At 41.0% G+C, this 11,235-nt stretch overlaps 1 protein-coding gene across 3 annotated transcripts in view; it reads left to right on the top strand.

Moving 5' to 3' along the window:
* Positions 1 to 374: 374 nt before the first annotated feature.
* The window catches only part of ctc1 (CTS telomere maintenance complex component 1), an 80,542-nt gene continuing 69,681 nt past the window's right edge, over positions 375 to 11,235 (top strand). For 2 of the 3 annotated variants that reach the window (XR_013573460.1, XM_078530025.1), the window contains exons 1-6: positions 375 to 607; positions 2,787 to 2,977; positions 5,119 to 5,383; positions 6,632 to 6,861; positions 9,403 to 9,544; positions 10,592 to 10,927. Coding sequence is in view for 2 of the 3 variants with exons in the window: in XM_078530025.1 (XP_078386151.1) it covers positions 566 to 607; positions 2,787 to 2,977; positions 5,119 to 5,383; positions 6,632 to 6,861; positions 9,403 to 9,544; positions 10,592 to 10,927 (1,206 nt within the window). In the remaining variant the exon portion in view is untranslated. Of the gene's footprint in view, positions 608 to 1,318; positions 1,343 to 2,786; positions 2,978 to 5,118; positions 5,384 to 6,631; positions 6,862 to 9,402; positions 9,545 to 10,591; positions 10,928 to 11,235 lie in introns of those variants that run through there. The other variant, XM_078530026.1, reaches the window with a different exon arrangement.

Here is an 11,235-nt window from a genome sequence, read left to right as displayed (position 1 = left end):
GGAAGTTCGCACTGCTGCGGGGCAAGGGAGCCGGATGTTGGCTCTGTGGCGGGGCAGGGGCACCGGACGTTGGTACGGCTGCGGGGCGTAAGTGCCGGATGTTACCCTCGGCTGCGCATGGGGCACCGGAAGATGACTCGGCTCGGAAGAAGCCTCAAACGGACTCGAAATGCGAACTCTTGTTTCTGTCTCCACAGGCGCTGCCAGATCTGCGAGTTTTTTTCCAGCGCTTCCTGCTTTTATTTCAGATTTCCAGCATCTGCGGTAGTTTGCTTTTATCATGAGCACCGGAAGCTGGCCTCGGCTGCGGGTGACGGGAACCGGAAGCTGGCCCGGCTGCGGGGCAGTGGCGCCGGAAGTTGGCCCATCTTACCCCTGCGCAGCGCGAGACCTGGCAGTTGCCTTGAAGTGAATGTTGGTGCCGTTTCGGCGCGGGTTCAAAATCTCATTAGGGAGTGAGGCCTTGACAGCTTTACATTTGTTTGTTTTTTTTTATAAAAAGGGTTCTGTATTGAATTGACTGATGATGCCCACCCCACCCCCCTCCTGAGGGGCGTTGACTGATATGGAAGAGTTTGTGTCAGAGTTTGGGGAGCTGAGCAATGCTGTGAGTGTGAACTTCCCTTCGTAATACCCGTCATTTTACCTTCATTTATGAATGAATCCACCTTTTAAACATTGACAATGTCACCCACCCTGCCAATAAGTCCATTTCTAGGCAACTGATTGGCCGCACGTGATCACCCATGGCTCCCCCAGGTTAGTTTCCATTGCCAGGGTCAGAAGCAAAAGAGAGGGTTAGGATTCCCATTTAAACCAAAGCAGAGGGTTAGGATTCTGGTTTAATAAGACTCGTTGTAAGAAGATTAGTGGCAGGCTGCTTCCCAACCGCCAGCCTGTGCTGATAGTGCTCTTGAGGCAGTGGGCGATGACTTTGTTGGGGGTGGCGGTGGGGCAGGCTTTGGGGACAGGCTGTTATTTTTATTCCTCCTCGTAGCGTGAGCGTTGCCGGTAAGCTCAGCATTTATTTCCCATCCCTAATCGCCCTTGAGAAGAGGGTGGTGAGCCGCCGCCTTGAACCGCTGCAGTCCACACGTTGTAGGTACATGGTGCTGAAATGGAGGGAGCTCCGTAATTTTGATTCCACAACAGTGAAGGAATGCTGATATAGTTTCAGGTCAGGATGGTGTGTGACGTGGAGCAGAGCTAGCAGGTGGTGGTGTGTTCCCTTGTGCCTGCCAGCCTTGAGCTACTTGCTGTGAAAGGAGTTGTTGCAGTGCATCTTGTAGCTGGCACACAGGGCTGCTACTTATGCCAGTGGTGGAAGAAGTGAATGTTTAAGGTGGTGTTGAGCTTTTTAAGTGTTGCTGGAGCTGCACTCATCTGGGCGAGTGGAAAGTATCCCATCATTCTCCTGACTTGTGCTCTGGAGATGGTGGACAGGCTTTGGGGAGTCAGGAGGTGAGTTACTCACCTCTGATCTTCTGTTGTAGCCACAGCATACTTTTATCTGGTCCAGTTAAGTTTCTGGACAATGGTAACTCCCCCAGGATTTTGATGGTGGGAGATTCAGCAATGGAATGTCTAAGGGAGATGGTTAGATCCTGTACTTGATGGCTGTTTGTTGCTGCTGGGGCCATGTGTTTTCTGCATATTTTTAGCAGTATTCATAACATAAGCAATGGCACTTATTCCACTGTAGTTAGTTGAAGTTCCTGGTTTGCTGTCTGTCTCCAAGAAGCCGTGATCACCATGACTCATTTTTTTTGAGCTCCCAGCTTTGGAGGCTGGCTCCGATGCTGAAAATGTTCTGGAATAACCAAAGAGACTTGAGCCAGTGATACAGTTCCAGAAATGGGCCAGCAGTTTATCTCGCCATAAGAGTCATATTTATACGCCTCCATTAAGTACATGCTGCCAAATTGTCTACAGTACATCGTTAGCTGCAGAATAATGCCCCCTTGCCTCTGCTCATAAGGACTGAATGATGACGAAGAAATCAAAGGTAGTAGTCCAGAACATGAATGGTTCCAGGGATGGGGGATTTTGGTACAAGTTTACGCTTGAGAAGCTGGGGTTATTCTCCTTGGAGCAAAGGAGATTGAGGAGAGATTGCATAGAAGGGTACAAGATTATGACAGGTTTAGATAAGGTAGGTATGGAAAAACTGTTCCCATTGGTTGATAGTACATGGACTAGAGGGCACAGATTTAAGGTCTTGGGCAAGAAGTGCAAGGGAACGTGAGGAAAAACTATTTTATTCAGCGGGTGGTAATGACCTGGAACTTGCTGTCCACGTGAGATGAAAGTGAAAACAATCAATGATTTCCAAAGGAAATAGGGTGGGCGTTTGAAGAAAATTAACCTGCAGGGTTGCAGGGATTGAGCAGAGGAGTGAGACTGATTGGATTGCTCTGAGGAGAGCCGGCACAGACTCAATGGGCTGAATGCCCTCCTGTGGCATGAATGCAACTATGACTCTTCAATGACTTCCATGTGGAGTTAGAATAGGAGTAGAGGATGGGATCATAGTTTCTGATGTATGTGGTCATGTGTATGTCATGGATTTATGTTTACCACTGGGTTTCTGGCTGCTTTGATGACATTACAAGCTTTGCGTTGTAAAACCTCTGTCAGAACAGAGTAAGGCTTGCATATTGTTGTCATTTTGATAGAATGTCCTAAATACAGGACAGGATCTCTGTAGTTTTTTGAGGTGTGGTTTCGAATAACTTCGCACATTGTGTTCCTGGCTGTGATATTCTTTCTTGCATTTCAATTCACAGGATGTTCAGTGGCTCCAGAATTTATACAGATTTACAGGAGAGAACATCCTTCCTGTAGCTGTAGATTCTGAAATTACCTGCAAAGAATTGAGCAGCTGTCTCTTTCAATGTCTGTGCAGAATTTGTCATAATTGCAGTAATCCCTGTTGCCATCAAGGGAAAGATGGACTTATTCTACCTTTAAGCTACAGGTACTGTAAACAAATCTATTACATTCGTTGCATGGTTCTGTTATAATGAAGGGGTCTATAGTACATAACATCTATATTTCTCTTTCAGCTACTAATTGACTTGTGTATTTGTAGCATTTTTTCTTTCCAGCGTTCATGTTTTTTTTTAGCTAGTATGTTTATAGCGCTACAGTTTCAGCCATGAAACAATATAGCTGCCAAGCTTAAGAACATTTGTTTTAAACTATGATGCTTGGGAGTTTTGAGTCCCAAAGCTTACTTGAATTTATTGGTGCTATGAATGATTTTTTTGTCTCGCGCCTCTGGATGGGTTGTAGCTCTTGAGCAAAGAAATAATTCTGCAGCAGGGAGGGCTAAGCGGTTGATTGCCTCCAAAGCTGCAACCTCCCAGGCCATCTGGGGTGTAAGTGTTTTGTTGGAACAAAAGGCGAATGTTGTGAGGAAAACCCTTCCAGCCCCAAAACTGTGCAGTAAATGCAATCCACACAGATAAAAGTATGTATGATGTCCAATGGGATAAACGTCTGCTCCTGAATTGTGTTCAAACCATCATTATAAATTTCTTGCATTTGAATTGGTCATAAAAATAGAAAATAGAATAGAAAAACAGAATATTTTTAAAGAGGTTTGAAACTTGTAAATGTTGATGTTCAAAGAGACTTGAGTGTGCTTGTACAAGGAACGCAGGAAGTTAGCATTCAGGTGCAGCAAGCAATTAGAGAGGCAAATGTCATGTTGGCCTTTATTGCAAGGGGATTGGAGTACAAGAATAAAGAAGTCTTGCTACAGTTGTGCAGGGCTTTGGTGAGACCACATCTGGAGTATTGTGTGTAGTTTTGGTCTCCACATTTAAGAAAGGATATACTTACATTGGAGGTGGTACAGCAAAGGTTCACTAGATTGGTCCCTCGGATGAGGGGGTTGTCCTACGACGAGAGGTTAAGTAAATTGGGCTTTCATTCTTCTAAACTCCAGAGAGTATGAGGCAATGAAACCTACAAAATTCTGAGAGGGCTTAATAGGGTAGACGCTGAGAGATTGTTTTCGCTGGTTGGAGAGTCTAAAATGTGGGGGCACAGTCTCAGGATAAGGGGCCGATCATGTAGGACTGAGATGAGGAGAAATTACTTCACTCAGAGGGTTGCGAATCTTTGGAATTCTCTACTCCAGAGGGTTGTGGATTCTCCATTGTTGAATATATTTAAGGCTGGGAAAGACAGATTTTTGATCTCTCTGGGAATTAAGGGATATGAAAAGCAGACGGGGAAGTTGGGTTGAAACCCAAGATCAGCCATGATTGTATTGAATGGTGGAGCAGGCTCGATGGGCTGTGTGGTCTACGCCTGCTTCTGTTTCTTGTGAATACAATGTTTCTGGGAATGTAATCAACTAATATACTTAAATATACAAATTGTAACATTATTCTGCTAGGGAAAGGGTATAGTGTTCACTACGTTGCAGTATTTAATGTAACGCCCCAAGCTATGGAATTCCCTACCTAAACCTTCCTGCCTCTCTCATCCTTTAAGACGTTCCTTAAACCCTGTGTCTTTGACCAAGCTTTTGGTAACCAGCCCTAATACCACCTTATGTGACTCAGCGTCGTGTTTGCTTGATTAAAAGCTCCAGTGAAGCGCTTTGGGATGTTTTACTACATTAAAGGCACTAAGCAAATACAAATTGTTATTTTCGTGATGTCCCACGATCTTCCAGTGAAAGCTGTGCAGCCAGAAACAGTGAAATCATTCAAACGGCAGTTAGTTATGATAATGAAGTGACCATAGATTTCTGTATAATGAAGAATTAGATGGGCTGGTGGTCTCCATCAGCAGTAATTATCTTTTTGTATTTCCAAGCCTCTGCCATATGCTGGTTTATTCAGTGCTCTTGAAAGGGATTTGAGGATTCTGCAGCCCATTTATGTCTGATCAAGGTTCTATTTGATTTTCCTCTTTCATATGTTGACAGAATTACATTACATTACATTTCCAGAACTTTCTGTATTTTAGTTGTCACTATTTACATGTCAGTGATTAAGGCCTGCATATCATTGTCATGTTGATTAAGTGTTCATTTAGCGTGGTTAGAGTTCAGATAGTCTCCACCTTCTTGCTGAATAATTAAAGATGATTATGTTGCAGATTTATATCGCTCACGGAACTTCAGTCTCAGCAGAAGACCCCGTGTTGTAGTCAGTTAACGTGGAGTACCATTCGGTTTAAGCAGTGGGCTCTGCATAAAGAGAGATTTCTAGTTGGTCACAAGGCGCTCAGTCGCACAAACTTGCTGCTATGTGGTATCCTGACAGACAAGATCTCTATTACCCCAAGTGCTTCAGAGAGCGAAGAACGGCAGAGTGGTGGGAACTTGTACTTACAGGACAAGAATGGGTTTATACCTTGTGAGGTAAACTGAAATTCCTAAACTTACAGATAAGTTTAACTATTGACTAATTTTGGTGCCTTACCTAGTCTATTGAATTACGTGGCACGATGTTGGGAAGTGACAATGCTATTTGCTGTCAGGAGTGATTTTGATTTTGTTCATGAGGTTGGATAAAATGAATGTAGAATTACAGTTTCTTCAGAGCCCATTTATTTATTTATATAGAGATATATATCAAGATAGGTATAAATTTAGGTAAAATTGTCCCACAATTTTCTTTAAAATTGCAGTTTTGTGAGGCAGTGGCAGATGGTTTTAGTGATCAATATTGATAGGTCCCAAAATGAACACCAAATCAGAAGATGGCAGTTCCACAATGGCCTAAGGGAGAGTTATTATGTTAAAACTACTGTTGGATACAGAGTTCTGCTCAGCTGTTTAAAATGCAAATGAATAGCAAGCTTCAGTGAGTTTCGCCAGCTGCTGTATATCTGCAGTACTGTTGGTAGACTGAATGGGAGGTGAGGCGAATACTTTGGAACCATTGCAGATCTTACTGATCAGCCGTTTGAAACTGCTATTCGGTGCTGTTCACCAGCATTTCAGTATGCTTTGTGCTTGAGCTGTGTGTTCAATGCCAGTTTTAGACTCAGAACAATGAATGAAGTGAATTTTTTATGGGACTGTCCAGTAGACACCTGATCAGCAACTAATGAGAAATGTACCAATGTGATAGAAAAGGCACATTCAGGGTGATCACTGCAAAACAAACTCAACAGTCTATCAATGACTTGCCCTAAAGGAGGAGACCCATTACTCCATAAGCAAAAAATGAAGAGGCCCCCTTATATAATCTGACATGGTGAGGTTTTAGTTTCTGGCTGTTCTTTTATATTGATCATTCCCGGCTTAAAATAAAACTTGGCCACCCGATTCCTGCCAGTCTCCTGGTCCTAAGTTAAATATCAGACCTGTATAAATGGTCAGTTTTACATGGCAGTACATAACTACTTAACCTGCTGGATCAATAACTTGCAGTCTGAGGAAAAGTTTAAACATTCCACTTCTGTTTTAGATGGTCTCTAAGCCAGAATTCCTGTGAACGTGTTTTCAAATAATGTGAAAAAATTGACTTTTTCACTGAACATTTACCCTTGGAGTGCAAAGTATTTGTGATTTATTTACTATGGAACTTTGTTTGGAACTTACACGTCACTTTAATGTTATTTATGCTTTTGTCTTTTCTTTTATAATGCAATTGCTGGCTAGATTATCAAACTGGACTCTCGGTGGTTGGGGCACTTAGTACTGTTTCCAAGCTGGAGTTATATTCCACAGAGCAGTGAAGTTTGGAGACCCAGTGGAGCTGAAGCTGGCTATCTTGAGATAATCGAAGCACCCTTCCTGGTGTTTCCAAAACGGCTGGCTGGAAGCCTTTTGGTGTCAAGCACACTAAAAGTTTTACTGCCAGATTCAGCAATTCATCTCCTGGACAAAGGGTAGGACACGCACATTGAAAGATGCTTAAATACACTTTTAATAATTAGGTAATACTCAAGTTTTTCTCCCCCCTTTAATTTGAGGAAAATCATGATTTCTTTCATGTGTTCCTGTGGTAAAATCTGTGTATATCAATGTAATTATTCATTTCATCTTGTTGTTTTCAAAAGGATGCTTTTTTGGCTGAAAAAGTTTGTTTGGTGTTGTTCCTCTTCAATTTGATGTCGTCAGAGCAACTAATAACTTGCACTACGTACAGTGCTCAGTGTTTCTGTACAAGAGAGTGAAGTGAAAATATGTATCTCATGCAATATTTAAATGTGGTTCTTGAAACATTGATAATTCCTGATCGGTTTAGAGCCACGCATTTTTCAACTTTTTTAAAAACAGGGTATACTTTTGCAAACAAAAATCTGGAACTCCACTTCCTAATGGCACCTGATTCAAAGCTAAATATCAGAGCTGCATGGATGGCAAAGTTTACTAGGCAGTGAACCTCGAGATAACTACTTACCGCGATAAGATCAAGAGCCCACAATCTATGCAAAACTAAAGCAATCGAAATACTTAACGGGATGAATTTTACATTTAATATTGAAAGTAAGAAGGCATTAGCAGTTAAATAAGTGAAAACATACTGAAGGAATTCTTTGGTCATCCAGCAAATGTTTTTGAGAATGTACCTATAAATTTATCAAATTGTACCAATAAATTTATCAAACTGATGCCTAAATTCCAAAATATTTTGCCCAAGATGAAGTCTTGAGCAGAAAATAACCTAATGAAGCCTATGTCTTAAAGCAAAAAAACACCACTTGTGGAAGAGAAAGAGGCACTTTTGCTAATTCTAACCATTGTTGTCTGTTGTGAATCAGGTGAATGATTAGAAAGTAGTTTAACAAGCCAGCTTTGTGATCTGGAAGTATTGTTTATGTACTGTGCTTAAAAATAAAGACAAGGTTTTATCATGGTATTAATTAATATTTCCTTCAGTCCAACATTGGGAAGAGCGAGTCCAATGTCTTTGGCCCCCTCCTCAAACTCCATTTCCTCACCTCTGATTCTAGCCCACCTTCCCTTCGCCTTCCGACACTGCTTCAGGTTGAACTAGACAATTTACAACTTCAGTGTTTCATTTGAGACCCTTGAGCTGAACTTTTGATATGTGCCCCCTCCCCATGCTGTCGTATCCTTTCTATCACAGAGATTGCCCACTTCCACCTACGTAACATTCCCTGTCTCTGCCACAACCACACCCCATCTGCTACTGAAACCCTCATTTGTGTTCTTGTTTCCTCAGATTTGACTATTCCAATGCTCTCCCAACTGGCTTCTCATCCTCCAAACTGCATAAACTTGAACTCTTCCAAGCTATGCTGCCCATATTCTAACGGGCACTGAATCTTGCTCGTCCATCACCCCCACTCTTGCTGATCTGTATTGGCTCCCAATTGACAATGCCTCAATCTTGAAAATTTACATTCTTGTGTTAAAATCCTACCTAAACATTCTCTCCAGTTTTACGGAGCATCTTCAAAGATATCTCTGACTAAACGTTTAGTCAGCCCTTCTAATGTTGCCTTCATTGGTTAGGTCAATTTTGGTTCTTTACATACCTAAGCAGCGTCTTGAGAAACTTTGCAATGTTAAAGGCACTATGGGCAGGTTGTTGTTTTTAACTCCATGCAGATTTCAACAGAAAGAGCATTACTCTGGTTTAGATATTCTACTCGAGTATCAATTCACTCAGCTCCTCTCTTTTACAATCCGTTGTCCCTTTTGAGAGCGTGGCATTGTACCATGCCGGTGCCACTCTGGCCTCTTTATCTACGTATTTGCAGCAGGCAAAAGAAAGCCAGCGAACCAACAGCATCTCCCAAGACCCACAAAAAAAAGTAGGCTTTCACTAAAACCAGATGAATGAGACAGTTTATATTTATAACTACAGCTGTGGCAAAGGAAGTAAAGGATTTGCTCTCAGCTGTAGTTTTAAATATAAGAGCTCCCATCCCACCCCATGAGAGATCTGATCTTTCATTGGGAGAGAGAACCTTTCACTGGGTACCCTGTTGGATTATGAGATACAGTATAACATGCTTACTAATACTCATTCCAGTCTGCTAAAATAATAGCTCACAAACTTTTTACCTCTGCTTATCATGTGCTTAGGAAATGAGAGGTAACAGCTAGAAGATGGATAAAATCAATTGATAATTGATGTTATGAACTGCTCAGGTTGATTTATAGGATTATTTGAATACTTTTTTTTGACTGCCAGCGAAGTGGTCTGTGGGAAATTTCTGTGTCCTGATACTTGCAATGAATTCATCTTTTTGTACAATTATACAGTATGTTATTACACACAAATATGCGCGACTCAGTGTGAATTGATCAATATCTTCACTTATGGAATCACATGACAGATGGTTGACCTTGTCACTTGTCACCATCTCTTGGGAAGATATTGATTTCCTCTTGTTGTGTTGCAACCCTCTGTTATGGATGGTATGTGACAGTCATTGTATTCTGATCTTGTCAAGGTTTCATTGCCATAAAGTGAAGCTGAACATAGCTGGAGAACTCAGCCGTCTCAGTTCGGTTTTAAATATCCGAGGGAAAACCACCTTCTTCTTCTTTCTCAGCTCCTTTGAAACTGAAACATGTCTTCCAGTTGTAGTTCAGGTGTGTTTTTCAACAAAAATATGAGCTACTTTGGAATACCTCAAATGTGTAATAGGCTTGATTTTACAGTACACAATGTTTATCAGTTGACATTTTCAATTTTATCACCTTTGTGCAGTGATTTGCTTTAACTATAGGCTTCCCATTTTCAAAACCTTCAAGGAAATGCCAGGGTTAACCAAGTTTATCAAATTTCTATCAAGCTGTCATCAAATTTCTGTATCTGTTGATTTATTACCACGTTATTTCTGATGCTGTGTTAATAAAAAAAGAACTTCTGCATTGACAGTAGTTTTCCTTTGGGTAGCTGAGGCTGTTTTTCGGAACAGTTTAATATTTAATGTTTAATATTTGTGTGTTGCAGTGGCCAAACATTTGATAATCACTGCTTTAATGTAAACATTTTCCATATTTAAAATTAATAAAAACCTGTGTGCTGGTGGCGAAAATGACAATTGTCTTTGCCTGTAATCGTCACATAAATTATGCTTTTTACTCTATCAACTTTGAGCCTCTGAACAGCAACTATAAATGATTGCTATTTGAACTTAGCTCGCAGTAAATCTGCAATGTCCTCCATGAAACATAGTAATTATTGACTCCACTTTGCGAATCTCTGTACTTTCCTTGGCTTTAATTGGATTTTTCCTCTCTCTTCAACACGATCCTAGTGGTCTCTGAGTAAAATAGCACGCAGGCAGCCCTGGCTTTTGTGACATTGCATAGAATCGATATGTGCCTGACAATTAGTGTTCCTCCCTACCTTTACAGCTATGAGTGCTCGAATAATCCTATAAAATGAACTAAAAGGGCTGAGGTTCATTGGAAAATATAGAATGCAGTACATTTCTCTTTTAGACACAAAATATTCTCATAGTCTCGCCTACATTTTGCCCTTTGCCTTTGAAAGGATGTACATCATAGTTTTTCCAATAAGTTGTTTGCAGTTTTGATGAGGGGGAATTGCACTATTATATGCTGTATAACTTAATTGTATTGAAATCTTGATGTTTCAGCCTGAATGTCCCAACTGTGCTCTTATTTTAGGCTCCTGCCAAAGTAACGTGGCATCGCTGCTTAGAAGTTACAAAACAATACGTCATAACAAAGGTCTTCGTTTCCAGCCTGCAAGGCACCAATTATAAGGTGTTTGTAGTGTCATCGTCTTCTGAATTCTACCTTTATAATGAGGGGTTTGTAAAAGGACAAACACTGGCAGAATTTATGCATGCTTCAGATACGAAGGAGACTTCTAAACATGAGCTAACATCACTTGCTTCAAAAGAAGAATCTTTTCAGAATAGATCTTCTGTGGACTGGTCAAGTCAAAGCTTCATAGAAGAAGTGTTTGAGAGCAGAGAGTCCAAAATATGCTCTTACCGTGTGAGTACTTGATGTTTGTGTTGGTTTTGAATGTGGGGTTGGATATGCAGAGGATTGTAAGATAAGTTTTTGGGTTTCATGTCCTCCATGATCTTTTGGACAAAGTCACTTGACTGTGGGAAATTAACTTCTGTTTTTTGAATGGAAACCTCATATTGGGAGTTTGATGACCTAATTATAGCTTATATTGTTTCTGTTTAGTGGGTAGAGCGTTATGCCTTATTTTGAATGCTTGAGTAATTTTGACTTTTAATTTTAAAATCTAGCTCTGCAATGTCATTCAACATTCTCTAGTCATAGGGTGTGAA

Source organism: Cetorhinus maximus, chromosome 26, assembly GCF_964194155.1.
Source record: "Cetorhinus maximus chromosome 26, sCetMax3.hap1.1, whole genome shotgun sequence".
NCBI lineage: Eukaryota > Metazoa > Chordata > Chondrichthyes > Lamniformes > Cetorhinidae > Cetorhinus > Cetorhinus maximus.
Note: the sequence above shows the minus strand (reverse complement) of the source record. Positions and strands in the feature narration are given on the sequence as shown.